At 40.2% G+C, this 15,661-nt stretch overlaps 1 protein-coding gene across 1 annotated transcript; it reads right to left on the reverse strand.

Moving 5' to 3' along the window:
* Positions 1-645: 645 nt before the first annotated feature.
* On the reverse strand, positions 646-4,901 carry LOC113064526 (uncharacterized). The gene is made up of 2 exons (XM_026235388.1): positions 4,557-4,901; positions 646-4,361 (listed from the first exon to the last, which is right to left on the reverse strand). Exon 2 carries the CDS (start codon positions 4,216-4,218, stop codon positions 646-648), a length of 3,573 nt encoding a protein of 1,190 aa, XP_026091173.1. The 5' UTR covers positions 4,219-4,361; positions 4,557-4,901.
* Between the last annotated feature and the right edge of the window lie 10,760 nt (positions 4,902-15,661).

Below are 15,661 nucleotides of genomic sequence, written 5' to 3' on the forward strand. Positions count from 1 at the left end.
ATCGCCACTGCTGAGGAGTTGTGGTGCGATGAATTCTCTGAACTCGATTCGCGACAAACGTGTGGAAGCGGCGAGCTTCATTGTTTATATAACCTAACACTACTTGAGAGTCAGTCCAGAAATATGCTTCTGCATCTCCAAGGTTCATTTCTTCCTTCAACATATCATTCACTGCAACTGACACAAACTGCAGCAGTCAACTCTAATCGAGGGATTGTGGTGACCTTAAGCGGGGCTACTCTAGATTTAGCCATGAGCAAAGAACAATGGATGTCACCTTGCTCATTCTTGACCCTAAGGTATGAGCACTGGCCATATCCTCTCATGCTGGCATCTGAGAAGTGATGAATCTCTCTCATCATGATTGTCCCAAACGCAGCAGGCACAATACAACGAGGCACCTGAATCTTCTCCAAGTTAAGAAGATCGGTCTTCCAGTGCTCCCAACCCAACTGCAAATCATCAGGTAAGGGATCGTCCCAGCCCATGCCATTTCGGCACATTTCTTGAAGAACAGCCTTTCCTTTGAGCAAGAATGGTGCGAGAAACCCTAAGGGGTCAAATAACGAGGCCACAGTAGACAGTATACCTCTACGGGTTGCTGACTGGTCTTTAATAATGACACGAAATTTGAAATGATCATGTTCAAGATGCCCAGTAAATGCCCAGGGCTCTTTCCAAGGACTGGTCAGTGAGGGAGAGATTGACAGATGTAACATCTACAGCACACTCAGAGGGCGGTATTGTCTCCAAAACTGCCTTGTCATTGGATGCAAATTTATGCAACCTTAAGCCTCCTAATGCACAAAGTTGGCGAGCTTCTTGAGCCAACTTTATGGCCTTCTCTGCACTTTCCACACTGGAGACTCCATCATCCATGTAGAAATCCTGCATAATAAATTGTGAACCTAGGGGATACAGATGTTCACCTTCTCTTGCAAGATGCTTTAGTCCATAGTTAGCACATCCGGGGGACGATGAGGCACCAAACAGATGTACTCTCATGCGGAACGTTTGAGGCTGTGAGTTGAAATCTCCATTTCTCCACCATAGAAAACGCAAGTAATCACGATCAGCTTTGTCAACATGGAACTGGTGAAACATCCTCTCAATATCACACATCAGGGCCACAGGGTACTGTCTGAACCGCAAAAGAATGCCAGTCAGGCTGTTCATAAGGTCAGGGCCTACAAGAAGATGATCGTTTAAGCATGTTCCCTTGAATCTTGCGGAGCAGTCAAAAACCACGCGCAATTTCCCTGGCTTCTTCGAGTGATACACTCCGTGATGAGGTATGTACCATTTTTCTCCTTCCTTCCCTTCATCAATGACTCTTTCTGCATCACCATTCTCTATTACATCTTCCATGAACTTAACATAATGCTCTCTGTACTCCTGGTTCTTCATTAATCTCCGCTTTAGATGCTGAAGTCTCGTGACCGCAAGAGGCTCATTATTTGGAAGACAGGGTCTTCTCTTGAATGGAAGAGGCATTTCCAAGTGGCTGTCTTTGTTCATCCTGATACTTTCTCCAAGTTTGTTCAAGAACATAATGTCATCTTGAGACACTACTCTTGTCCTTTCTTCAGTATCTTTGAAATCTGACTCCAACACTTTAATCACGTCAGTTGGCGTTACAGCAGGAATCTCCTTGATAGATACTCTGTGACACATAGTAAGACTGCTTTGTGACTCATGATGTGTCAAGGAAGGACCCACAATGCTCCATCCAAGATCCGTACGAACAGCATATGGCTCATTTTCTGCTCCAAGAATGACTTCTCTGGGGGCCAAAGCTCTGGAACAATTATATCCTATTAATAGACCAACCTCACAGTCTTGAAGTGGGGGAATTTTGTCTATCAGAGGAGCAAGATGTTTCCAACACCTGGCTGTCTCTCTGGTAGGGATGTGGGCACGATCCGCAGGAATACATTCTTTAGTATATGCAGCGGGAAGGTCTAGTACTAATGGTGAATTAAAGCCTCTAACTCTAAGACCAGAAACTCTTTCACTTAATATCAATGAATCCTTCCCAACCATAGTGGTGAGCTTAAGTGTCACTGGGCATGAGTCGACCTTTAGACTTTGACTTACTGCATATTCAATGAAGACAGTGTCACTTTGTGTGTCTAACAGAGCGTAGACAAGTTTCTCAGAGACTGGGTTGTTTTGTGAGGACAACCACACTGGCACAATCATTGAGGTGTTAGCAGATGTGCATCCAGATTCTACACTTAAAGACGTTGTGACTTTCTCGTGTGCATTCTCTGGGCCTTGAAGAGAGGAAGACTTTAACTTTCTAATGAAGCCGTCATCATGTAAGCAGGTTGGATGTCTTCTCTTACAGGTGTTACAGCTATGTCTGGAGTGACAGTCTCTGGCATTGTGACCAAGTCTCAAACATCCATAGCACAGCTTTGTGTCCTTTATGAATTGTCTTCGCTCTTCAAGAGATCTTGCAGTGAATTTAGAGCAATCATGAATTTGATGTTCACTACCTTGACAGAACAAACATGGTTTAGTGATTTTACTAGTGAGCTTTGGATTCTCATGCTGTGTGACTAACTTCGTATGGAAAACACTGGCCTTGTTCTTACTAACCTTAAGATTATGTTTCTCCTTATTAGCTTCAGAAACGTGAAGGGCATGAAAGGAAGTGACTGGGTTGCAGGCCACCTCAGCCTCAATGGACATGAAATGTGCAAAATCTTGGAAAGATGGGAAATCTTGTGTCTCACTCAGTGTTTGTGTGGCTTGGCGATTCCAGCGGGCAGCCGCCCAATCAGGAATTTTGCTCACAAGTTTCCTATTCTCCTCACAGTCATTCAGTATTTCCAGTCCCTTCACATGAGGCATAGCGTCCTTACATGTGGTCAGGAAATCTGAGAAATTTCGGAGACCTTCTGAGTCCTTAGGCTGGATTCTGGGCCAGTTTGCAAGTTTCTCTCGAAATGCTCTTTGAATCGTGAATGGCTGTCCATATCGATCTTGAAGTCTTTTCCATGCATCCTTGTAAGCTTCCTCATCGTTTCTGTAAAAGATGCCTTCTAAGGTTTTCAGAGCAGACCCAGCAATATACTTCTTCAAATAGTATAACTTATCTGCTGAGGAAATATGTCTTTTGTCGATGAGTGATTGGAATGAAGCTTTCCACTCTATGAAGTGAATTGGGTCACCAGTAAAAACAGTGGGCTCTGGCATAGGAAGTCTGTTTAACGTTATACTGTCTTGGACAGCTTGTGCAAGGTAAGACACATCCACATTGGGTGTTGGCGATGAAACCCTTTCATTGAGTGTTGGCTTAACTGAGGATGAATACACAGGTTTGTGTGTGTAAATGCTTACAGGCTGTAGCAGCTCGTCATTTTGGTTAGTAGAGTGAGTGGTTTCTTCCTTGTCATACACTTCTAGTCTTGCTTTAGCAGCTCTTACCTCTTTCACTGCTTGTAATCTTTCAAACTCACTCCTTTGAGCATCCAATTCTTTCCTTTGCTTCTCTTCTAGAAGTTGTATTTTTTCCCTTTGTTCCTTTTCCTCCATTATTGTTGCATATTCTGCTTCCTTTGCTGCAAGCTCTGCTGCTGCCTCTATTCGCTTAGCCATCAGGATGGAGTTCACTGAAGGTTGACTTATGGGCGTACTCGACTTTGAGCTGATATGTGAGACCGTAGAACCATAGATGGAGCGAGCATAATCTCGATCAAGCAGTTCACGAAGACGCCCCTTTACTTGCTCACTGTCAAAGTCTCCATCCACACCTGAGATCCTCTCATAAGCAATCTTAACAATATCCTTTGTCACGGCATCGCAAGCATCAATTCTTCTCCTTGTATCAGTGGGTGGCGTTGCATAACTTCGAACCTTTATGTATGCATTCATTACAGTTTCTCTTTCATTTTCCAATATGTCTATAATTGACGCTAATTGGCTTTCAGTGATGTCTGTTTTCAGCAGCCCTCTTGCCTTTCGAGCCTCATCCTTCCATTTTTCATATGCATGCATAAGCCTTTTTTCTGCCTTTTCTGACTCCTCTCTTTGATATGCAAGCATCTTTTCTGTTGGAACTCGTTCACGGACAGAGCGACGTACTTCATTTCTCTTTTCAACTTCAGATCGATCTTCTATCTCATCATCTGTTTCCTTGTTTTGTGCAGCGTTTAATACTTCAATTTCCTTCACAGGAGTGCACAAATTTGATCCTTTGTCTGTCATCATTTACATCAGCAAATGGAATCAAAAGGGCAAGCTCTTACTGTAACAGCCCGGTTGAAGAATAAAGGATTTAACTCATTCACTGATGTTGTACGGTCTTTCCTTTTGTGTTTATTGTCCTTATAGACTTCACAACACCGTAAGAGCTAAAACAGATGAATAAACAATATTGGAAATTATGAGATCTTGTACATAAAAATGAAACAAAACAATCAATCTTACAGCAATAAATTACGCAATTAACATTAATATTCATCATAAACAACATAAAATTATGTCAACAGAGACACATGCAATATATGTGTGTTATGTTATATAAGAGCATAAATGAACTTAACTACCTTGTTCTCCTTTCCAACCAGGTGTCAAGCAACAAACTCAAAGCAAACAAAATACTGAAAATAAAACAACAATCTGATGCATAAATTCACTTAAAAGTGTCCTTAATTCCTAACGCCGTGTGCAGTCTCCGTCTTTGCGCGCTCTCTTTCTCCGTATTCCGCGCTCTCTGTGCATGAGCGGGCCCTGAGCACTTCCGTCAAGCCGCCTTTCAAAATAAAAGTCTCTATCGGTTAAATAACTTATTGAGTGTAAAATAACACTACAAAATATAACAAACAGTTGACTAATATTAAGAAAGGATATAATTAAATAATATAAGAATAATATATAAATCCTGGAAACTAATTAAATAACTGATGGTTATTTACACATAGAGACGGGCAAAAGATTTGAAATCTATAACGACTCATTTCAGCGATTCAGAGTCGACTCCTTACTTTAGAAGCCAATAACTTTATAAATCGTGTACTTTTTGGTTTAATTATTTTGCACATTGTTTACACTGATGGACAGCTACATCATACACTGTAATACAGGTAATTTTTGATTTCCCATCTGTGTGGCTCTTTAACAAATGGCATTTGTCCCACCGTTTCAAAAGAAAACACGTAAAAAAAACTGAATATCAGAGTAGGGATCCCAAATGGCGGCGGCTGTTGTGAGTGGTTTGGGAGGCTCCTCTCACAAGCGCAAATCGGGACACATTGCCGCTTTTACAGTCCTTTATCAGCTTACAATTGATATTTTAAAGTTTTGGCACAACGCTTTATATGATATCTACAAATGCTTTCTCAAACAAAAGAGAAACTGCAAACATGAGTACGACAACTACCATACTGCAGTCTTTGCTACCTGTTGCGTTCTGGCGCTTATGTCTGTTCTGTTCATATGTGATACCAACTAAAGCGGGTGAAAATATCAACAGTGCTGCTGCTGATCAAGATCCATTTGGCATTCGGGGTGAGAAAGCCAAACTATAATTTTTTGGTTTTGGCTATGCTACCATCTTCTCTCACACCTTTGCTGCCAATGAAGCACAGGCATCCAAAAGACTGAATCAACGCAACTGCATGAGCAAGCAGAAGCATGCTCCTCCAAGAATAATTAAAACTCTAATGTTGTTGCCACTTTTGTCGGGAGATGTACACCTAAATCCCGGGCCTCTATGTAAACTCGATGTACCCCAACACATCTTTGAACAACAGTTCCAAGCTAACGACTTCCTACGGGGAGTGAATGTGACAACAAATGTACTCTCTCTGAAAAAAATGTGGGTGAGATGGGTCATCATGTCTCACAAGTGGATGCTGCAGTTGACGTGCCTTTGTCCTGTTGCTGAGTCCGTTGGGGCATCTGGACATCTGGGTGCATCTGTCGACGGGATGGATGGAGCGGTTGCTGGCGCTGCCGTGCTGGAGCCGCTGAAGACACAGGGCCTTGGTCGCGGTGGGGACCGGAGCATTGGAGTGTGCCATCCAGATCCAACACCGGTGTCTGTGGCCCGGTTTCGGACAGCACGGTGAGTCTTGATTTACACGGCGCATGCATTACAATAGATGCCGAATGGAAACAACGACGGCAACTCATAAAGTCCAAAAATCCAAAACGGGCAGCGCTCAAGCAGAAAGAGTTGAAGATCTTTCAAACTGTAAATCATGCCCAGGTTATTTGGAATCCCCAAACAAAACCAAAGGGGATTTTGGGAGGACACATTAATATAAGGAGTATTTTACCAAAAATAGATCAAATTAATAGAATGTTAACTGACTCTAACCTGGATTACTTGTGTGTGACTGAAAGTTGGCTAAATCCATCCACTCCTACAGACCTAATCAACATACCTGGCTTTAAGTGTTACAGGAGAGATAGGGTCCAAGGAAGGGGTGGGGGTGTGCCATTATACATTAAAGAAACATTTAAGTGTGAGAAAGTTAACATTGATATGAAACTGGAATGCCTGGGGCTAAATGTAATTTTGTCTCCAACAATGAAATTCAAATTAATCGTCATTTACAATCCATCTTCATATGGAGCAAATTTTGTTGATGATTTTAAGAGTCTTCTATTGAATATTGACAATTGTACTGAATGTATAATTATGGGTGATTTCAATATAAACTGGCAGGAGAAAAACAACAGCAAAACAAAGCTGAAATCTTTGATGGATAAGTTTAAATATAAGCAAATGATTAACAAACCTACTAGAATTACAAGACATAGCGAAACATTGATTGATTAGATTTTTGTAAATAGACCAGACAGAATAACTAAAACTTATAACCTGATCACAGGGCTTACCGATCATAACATGACATTAATTGTCAGAAAGTTAACTAAAAAGCGTTTCATTAATTATAATAAAGTAGAGAACAAAATGAAAACAACAGGAATTCCTAAAGCAAAAATAAATTCCTTTGAAGGTGAATTAAATCCAATTAATTGGAATAGTATTACTGCTGAGACCGATATAAATTTGAGTGCATTCAAATTTGTCACTAAACTAAATGATGTAATAAATAAGTATACAAAATTCTCTTCCATGGTTCAACAAAGACATTTGGCTAATGTCTAAAAATCGTGACCTTGCACTTAAAAAGTCTTTAAAATCTAGGAATAATAATGACCATCTAATTTTCACTGGTCTTAGGAACAAAGTCACAAGTGAGCTGCACAAAGCAAAAACAAAATATTTTATAAAAATGATAGAATAAGCAAATGGAAGCAGCTCCAAACTGGCAACATATAAACAAATTGACAAATTCTAATAGAAAAAAACATCAAATGATAGATTGCCTTAATATTGATGATAATTTCGTTAATGACAACCAGCTAATTGCTAACGAGTTCAACAATTTTTTTGTTGAATAAGTCTAAAATCTAGCTAAACCTTTCAAGGGCAAATTACCTTTTGAGAACAAAGTTCAGCTTAGCAGTACAGATCTTTTAATAATAAGAAAAGTTTTGCATGACAAAGTAAGGAAAATTATTGTCAATATGAAAAATTCTACATCAAGAGACATTCATAACTTAATGTAGATCTAATTAAAAAAACATCTTAGCAGTTTACTCGATCCTATTACTTACCTTGAAAACTTGTCAATACAAACAAATACTTTCCCACAGAGCTGGAAGATTGCTGTAATCACTCCAATTTACAAGTCAGGCAACAAAGATCAAGCCTGCAATTACAGGCCTATTTCCATTCTCCCTGTCGTTGGAAAAAACTGTGGCGGAGCAATTAATAGAACATCTTGAAAATAACCAATTGTTGCATCCCCAGCAGTTTGGGTTCAGACAAAAACACAGCACAGAAACCGCCAACTGCTTCTTGTTGGAACAGATAAAAGGGTCACTGGACAAAGGGAATGTCGTAGGTGCTGTGTTTTTAGATCTGAAGAAGGCCTTCGACACAGTGGACCATTTTATCTTATTGCAGAAATTACAGCAATTTCAATTTTCAGCTGCGGCCCTGTTATGGTTCAAGTCCTACCTGGAGGGTACAGAACAATGTGTGAAAGTAGGAACCATTAAATCCAACCTGAGTCCAAATGACTTAGGAGTGCCTCAAGGGTCAGTTCTAGGACCGTTATTGTTTTCACTGTATATAAATGATCTCCCAGACTGCTGTCAGGGTGTAAATTGCCAGCTTTATGCTGACGACACAGTTATCCATGTGTCAGCAAAAACAACTATACTGGCTGGGCAGCAGTTAACACAGGCTTTATCTCAAGATGGCTTCAGCTGTCCCATTTAACCCTAAACAGAAACAGAACACACAGAAAACGTTCTCAATGTGGTTTTCTATCAACCAGAGGTCCCCGATAGCATCTTTGAGGTTCATTTAGACCATGAACCCATTCAGGAGGTTCATGAAACGAAATACTTGGGGATAATCTTGGATAAACACCTGAAGTTTCAAAGTCAAGTAAATCATGTTTGCAGGAAAGTCAAATCAAATCTGAACTGTTTTCGTTTTATTAGAGGAGAGTTGTCACATCACGCGGCTTTATTGTTTATGCACGCAATGGTTTTTTCACATCTGTCATACTGTATAACAGCATGGTCACAAACATCAGCGTCCACTTTGAAACCAGTTATCTCTCTATATAAACAGGCAATTAAGATATTTGACAAAAAAAACAATGAGATGGCATCATTGTGATATCATACAAAAGCATAAGCTTTTTACTTTTGAAAATTTTGTACATTTTAGTATTTTGAAATTGACTTTGAAATGTATGAACAACTGTGTGTCATCACTGTTCTCTGGTTCATGGAGAGTCATCAGGGCTCTTTTAGACCTTCCACCAGAGCCTCAGTTAGTTGGGATTGTGTGCTCCCGAAGTTAAGAACATCTTTTGGACAATCTAGCTTCTCCTTCAGAGGGGCTACATGGAACTCTCTTCCTACTGGATTAAAATTGCAGAACAATATTAACATCTTCACCAGAGAGCTCAAACAGTGGCTTAAATCGGGCCAAAGTTGTTCCCATGTGTAAATTGTGCTGTGTTTTGTTTAACAATTGTGTTTTTCTGTTGTAAAAGCCCCTATGGACAGTTGTTGAAAATTAGCACATGTGCTATAACACTTTAAACAATGCATCTGGTTTGTCCAATGTTATTGCTATGTCCATATGAAATAAATAAATAAATAAAAAAGACATGTTGTGAGTGGTAAAGTGAAGACCTGGTTTAAACATCCCAGTATTTGTTGTATTCAGATTTCACTAATGACTGTTTTCTCTGTGTCTTACAGCACTGGATGAGCGTTCACATCTCATGATGCTGGTGTTTATAGCTGTAGTTGTAGGTTTGATGTGCCATAGAAAGGGTGACAAATCAGATAAAGAAGGCAAGTATTGACATGCAAAAAATTAAACAAAGCAAATAAACACAAAATCAGTAATTGTTGATCAGAGGTAGTAAGATCTATTACATGTCTGATTATTATTAAAAAAGTTAAGACTAATAATCAAGACATGCATTATGAGCTGATACAACATGATCTGTTCACATTCAATGTGTAAAAGTCTGATTCAAATCATATTTCATATGAAACAATTCTTTTTTCTTTTTTTTTTTTGCTGTTCAGACTTTCAAAAGCCCATCTGGATAATATCTGGTTATGCAAAAAATCTGATTTTTGCTGACATGGCCTGTACGTGTGTGTGTATAATTTTTCTTTATTGTAGAAAAACCTGCAAAAAGGAGGAAGGGGAAAGAAGTGCGTGCTCTCTTTCGGAGAGTATGTAAGACTGTAAAGCACCCTTTCCTTCGCCGCAGAGCCAACAGAATGGACCATCTTACATCACATCCGGACCCAAATGATTCAGAGCTGACGCCTGTCCCAGGTCTCTGCAGGACCACACCAGTGGCTGACACAGATGCTGCCGAACCTGAGCCGCTGTGTGCACCGGGTCTCTCCAGGATCGAGCAGGTGCCAGACGTGGATCTGGCTGATCCTGAGTCGTCACCTGTGGCAGATCCATCCAATTCTGCTCTGGGCAACAGTGAGTCATTATCACTTCGGTTCAAGTTGTTTCCGCCATCTTTTGTTAAATACCTTTCTCTATCATTACTTGCAGCTGTACTTCTCATTCACTGCAAGTAGCTGCTTAAAATCCAACAATGACTTTTATTGTACTATTTTCACTGTGCTGTTTTCAAAGTAAATAGCCAATTATTCAGAATTTATTCAGAAATGGATTTAACTGATGTATTTATTGAAATTGTCACCTGAATATATAAAAAAATTGGTCTAGTATTGACCATTAATATCTTATATAGCTTGATGATAGCCTTGATATCACCATGATGATAGCATTGTTGCTGGCATGGCATTAAAAATTAAATTATTTATTAGTAATTAATTAGTAGCTGCAGGTACAATAACCATTCATGGATGTTTCAAATGGTTTATTATTCATTTCTTCATTTCAGAAAAACTCAGAAAGGCGAGGAAGAGGAAAGCAGTCTGTGCTTTCTTTAAGAGATTACGTACGCCTGTAAAGCACCTCTTCCTCTGCTGTGACCTGAACAGAGTCCAGCATCTGACCCCAGAGCCAGATCTAGACGATTCTGAGCCAATGCCTGCCCAAGCTACATCCGAGATCAAGTCAGCAGATGAAGTGGTTCCTGTTGAGGCCGAGCCAGTGTGTCTGCAGAACCATCTCTGTGTAGATCTCCAGTCCTCATCTGTGCAATCAGCCGATGCAGATGCAGATCCAGATTTGTCGCATGTTTCAGATTCGTCTGATCCGGATGTCTGAACTGGATTGTGGTGAGTCATTATTAGCTTTGATTTATGTTGTTTCTGCCCTGTTTTATTTTCTGTGTTCTTTGCTGCTCCTCTGTAAACCTAATACTCTGACTTCCCTTCAAGTAATTGCTTGTTGTTGATTTGGATTGAATCATAATCCAAAGGATGACAGTGTTTTTGATTTCTTTAAACAGATTTTATTTGATATGTTCATATCAGAAAATGAAAGGAAAGTATCATGTATGTCTGTTTTCTTTTCCTGTGTGTTTTTCAGGATCTACGTTCTAAAAAATGATGGGGGTTTTTTTTTTACCCAAATGTTGGGTTAAGCCTGTTGGAATGTTTTATTTGGTTATTTTTAAAATGTATTACCTAGATGCTGGGTAGTTCTTTTTAATCTAAAAAAAATGTTTGTTTGTTTGTTTGTTTACCCAAATGCTGGGTTCAGCTTGATTGGTCATTTTTCTGGGGTGATTTTTTATATTTTTACCAAGGTGCTGGGTAGTTTTTCTGTAACTCAGCTGCTGGGTCATGTTTACTATCAATACAAATGATGGACCCCATCACATATGCCTACATACCCAGCGCTGGGTTCATGTAACCCAATGTTGGGTAAACACTACCAAACTGGTCAAAACTGGATACATTTGTCACCGGTTATTTTGTGCTCTGTACTGAGAGAAAACTTCCTGAGGGGAATCTTCCAGAGGGGAAACTTCCTGGATGAAATTCAGGTTGGTATTACATTGTATTCCTATCATATTTATACATTATAAATAGGAAAATGCCTGTAGTCTCACATTTTTCCTTTCCTTTTTTTTTTTTTTTTTTTTTAAATGCATGTTGCAGCTAATGTCTGCTTGGAATGCTAACCTTCTATTTCTATTCTATTTGATGAGCAGCCACCACCACGGATGTGGGAAATAATAACAGTTCGATTAACAGTTTATTGCTGGTCTTTGGTTTTATACTGCTGTAATTTTGAAAGATTTTATGTTATTGTAAGGTGAGCTTAAAGGGTACACTACTATGAAAATCACACACCTTCAGCGTGACATCAAAAAAAGTATAATTTCATAGATATTGTTAATAATCATATTATTAACTCATAACGCCAATATTCAAGAATGGAGACACATCAGACCCAAACAATTACAGAGGCAGTAATCTGGGGAAGTTGTTCTGCAATATCATCAATACAAGACTCGTACACTTCCTCACCGAGCTCAATGTCTTCAGCAAAAGTCAAATTGGATTTTTACCAAATTGTAGAACTATAGACCACGTCTAAACCCAACACACCCTGATCGACAAAAACAAAACAAAACAAAAAACTTTTGCTAGTTTTGTATATTTCCAGAAGGCCTTTGATTCAATTTGACATGAAGGTCTGCTGTCAGAACTTCTAGAATCAGGTATTGAGGGTAAAACATACAGTGTTATAAAAACAATGGTTTCAAAAAAATCTATGCACAATTAAAATAGGAAATAAACGAACAAAATTCTTCACCCAAGGGCGGGGTGTGAGGCAGGCCTGTCCACTATCACCGACCCTCTTCAATATCTACATTAATGAATTAGCAACACTCCCAGAACAATCAGCAGCACCTGGCCTCACACTACATGACACCAACATAAAGCCTTTGCTGTTTGCAGTTGAACAGAAGAGTGTCTACAGCAGAACCTGGAGGTCCTGCACACGTTCTGTCAGACCTGAGCCCTGACCATTAATCCTAACAAAACTGAAATACTAACATTCCAGAAAAGACCCAGAGTTCAGGGAAAGAGACACAACTTCACCCTTAATATGACCAAAATTTCAAATGCAACAAACTACACATACCTCGGGCTGAAGATAAATGCAACTGGTAAACATGGCTGTGAATGAACTGAAAGAGAAAGTGATAATGGCCTTTTATGCCATCAAAAGATCTGTCAAAATTGAAATACCAATTTGAATCTGCCTTAAAATATTTAATATATCATTCATAGAATCTATTGCATTATATGGCAGTGAAGTGTGGGGTCCTCTCCTAAATCACAAATTTGAAAAATGGGACAAAAATCCGATTGAAGCCCTGAATGTGGAGTTCTGTAAGAGCCTCCTCAGATTCCAGAGGAACACTACGAACAATGCATGCAGGGCAGAATTAGGCCAATCCCCTTTACTAATGTGCATTGAGAAACTAGTCATCAAATTTTGGAACGCCTAAAAATGAGAAACCCCAACTCTTACCATTTTAAAGCTCTTAAAAGCCATGAAGTGAACCCTGAAAAAGTCCCCTGATTCAGATGGTCCTGAAGCTGCACAAACAAACTAACACGACGAACAACAGCCAGAATCAGAACACTTAAATATGCATCCAGAAAATTCGGCCTAAACAAATTATAAAAGCACAAAAGGAAAATTATCTAACTTAATGGATTGAAACAACAGAAAGTAAGTAAACTTGAATGTTATTTGGTCCTAAATAGAGACTACATAACTGCAGAATATCTGAGTAGAGTGAAAGAGTGTAAATGAAGATGACAGATGACGAGGTTAGACGGAGCAGTCATACTCTGACCATAGAGACAGACAGATATCCACACCACTGGCCGCCCAGAGACAGCCACATCTTCCCTTACTGTAATCATGGGGAAGTGGAGACTGAGAAACACTTCCTCAACAGCTGAGAAGAGCTATGAAGAAATTAGATTCCACCAATGATCTTCAGAATCAGAATCAGAATCAGAATCAGAATCAGATTCTGAGCCAAGTCAAGTCACAGTTGATCTTCCTGAACAAAGTCCAGTCACAGTTGATCTTCCTGAACAAAGTCCAGTCACAGCTGATCTTCCTGAACCCAGTCAAATCACCACGGATCTTCCAGAGCCTCGCCACGTCTCAGCTGAACTTCCAGAACTCACTGTCTGTCCTGTCATGGCCACGGAGGCCATCCATGAACTCACCGTCTGCCCTGGCATGGCTATGGAGTTCCATTTTGGAACTCCCTAACCACCTCATCATGGCCACAGAAGCCGCCATTAACCTGTTTATGTTCTCTGTTTCAGTCCTACCTGACCAGACTTGCTCTCCTGCTCCATCGACCCCACTGTGGTGGTCCTCTGCTCGGCCCTGGTGTGCTTCTATCCCATCTTCTCGGCTGTGGTGGTCCTCTGCTCCGCCCTGGTGTGCTTCTATCCCATCTTCTTGGCTGTGGTGGTCCTCTGCTCTGCCCTGGTGTGCTTCTATCCCATCTTCTCAGCTGTGGTGGTCCTCTGCTCCGCCCTGGTGGGCTCCAGCTTCACCTGCACTGCCTTGGGTTAATGAGTTAAGCCCACGGCAGACCCCTGTTCCCGAGTTAAACCCACGGCAGATCCCTGTTCCTGAGTTAAGCCCTGTTCCTGAGTTCAGCCCACAGCCCACCCCTGTTCGTGAGCTAAGCCCTGTTCCCGAGTTAAACCCACGCCGGGCCCCTGTTCCCGAGGGGGGGGGCTATGTCATAATCATTAGCTGGAGTGCCCATGAACTTCAGTAGAGGGCACTTCACTCAGGACTCACTCAAAACCCATCAACCACCAGATGTCACCATATCATCACTTGGACACTAGCAACTCTCATCCTGTTGCACCACACCTGAACTAGATCTCCCATGAGTCACTACATCACAATCACCTTGCCACACCTGCACCTCATTCATCAGCTAATCTCCTTACCACACCCGCAGCTCATTCATCAGCTAATCTCCTTGCCACACCCGCAGCTCATTCATCAGCTAATCTCCTTGCCACACCTGCACCTCATTCATCAGCTAATCTCCTTGCCACACCTGCACCTCATTTACACACACATATAAGCAGCACTCCCACACAGACACTTTGCAAAGTCTTGTTTAGCCCCGTCTAGCATTCACGAGCGGTTTCCCTGTGTTTGTTCTTCCCGTGTTTGATCTTGGATTGTTTCAACTGACCCTGATTCTCTGCTGCCTGCCCTGACCTCTGCTTGTTACCGATTATGATTCTGGTTATCCCTGACATGCCTGATGCCGTTTCTGATTTCTGCCTGTCTGACCATTCTCTTAATAAAGTTCTGCACATGGATCTGAACGCCTCTGACTCTTTGTTACACATGCATGTTTTTGTTGAATATATATCTGATTCAGTGTAAACACTATGCTTTGGCAATACATTGTAACAATTGTCATGCCAATAAAGCACATATTGAATTCAATTTAATTGACAGACAGCAAAGCAAGACGCGCACACACACAGTATGTCTCAAAATGAAACATTTTAATAAATATTACATGAAATGTATTAAACACTGGTGCTGCTCCCATTAAGCTCTTCCACGTTAAACATCTATTTAAACTTTATCTTAATCTACTTCATAAACAGGCTTTAAATAAGAACTGATATCAAATCAAATCTACAGATTGGCTCTGACCTTTTGTTGTGTATTCCAGCCTTAGGAGACTAGTTGACATCTATTTAATAAGAGGCTTCATAATTAGGATAGTTTCTGTGTTCATCCCTGTGAATGTAATGTTTTTTTTTTTTTTTTTTGATTTTGAATTTGTGTTTCTTAGCTGAACATGGACTAGTCTAGATGTTGATATATGCTTAAGTGACACTATGAATATTTAACTGATCAAATTGAATGCCTTGTTGCTTGATTTTAGGGGTCCGGTTTTTGGTTTGTTTGTTTGTTTTTTGATTGACTTTGTACCTTAAAAAAATGTCCTTTAAAGAAGTTAATTTATTATATATATAAAAAAAAAACATGATATGAGCTTAATAGGAACAGGGGTCTGCCTAAAGGGTACAAACCTGTACCCATTAAGCACAGCCAGGCTGTTTGCAT

Source organism: Carassius auratus, chromosome 47 (assembly GCF_003368295.1).
Source record: "Carassius auratus strain Wakin chromosome 47, ASM336829v1, whole genome shotgun sequence".
In the NCBI taxonomy this organism is placed as follows: Eukaryota; Metazoa; Chordata; class Actinopteri; order Cypriniformes; family Cyprinidae; genus Carassius; species Carassius auratus.

What these genes read in the sequence shown, in the direction of transcription:
- LOC113064526 (XM_026235388.1), bottom strand. Translation starts at nt 4,218, where the DNA reads ATGATGACAGACAAAGGATCAAATTTGTGCACTCCTGTGAAGGAAATT.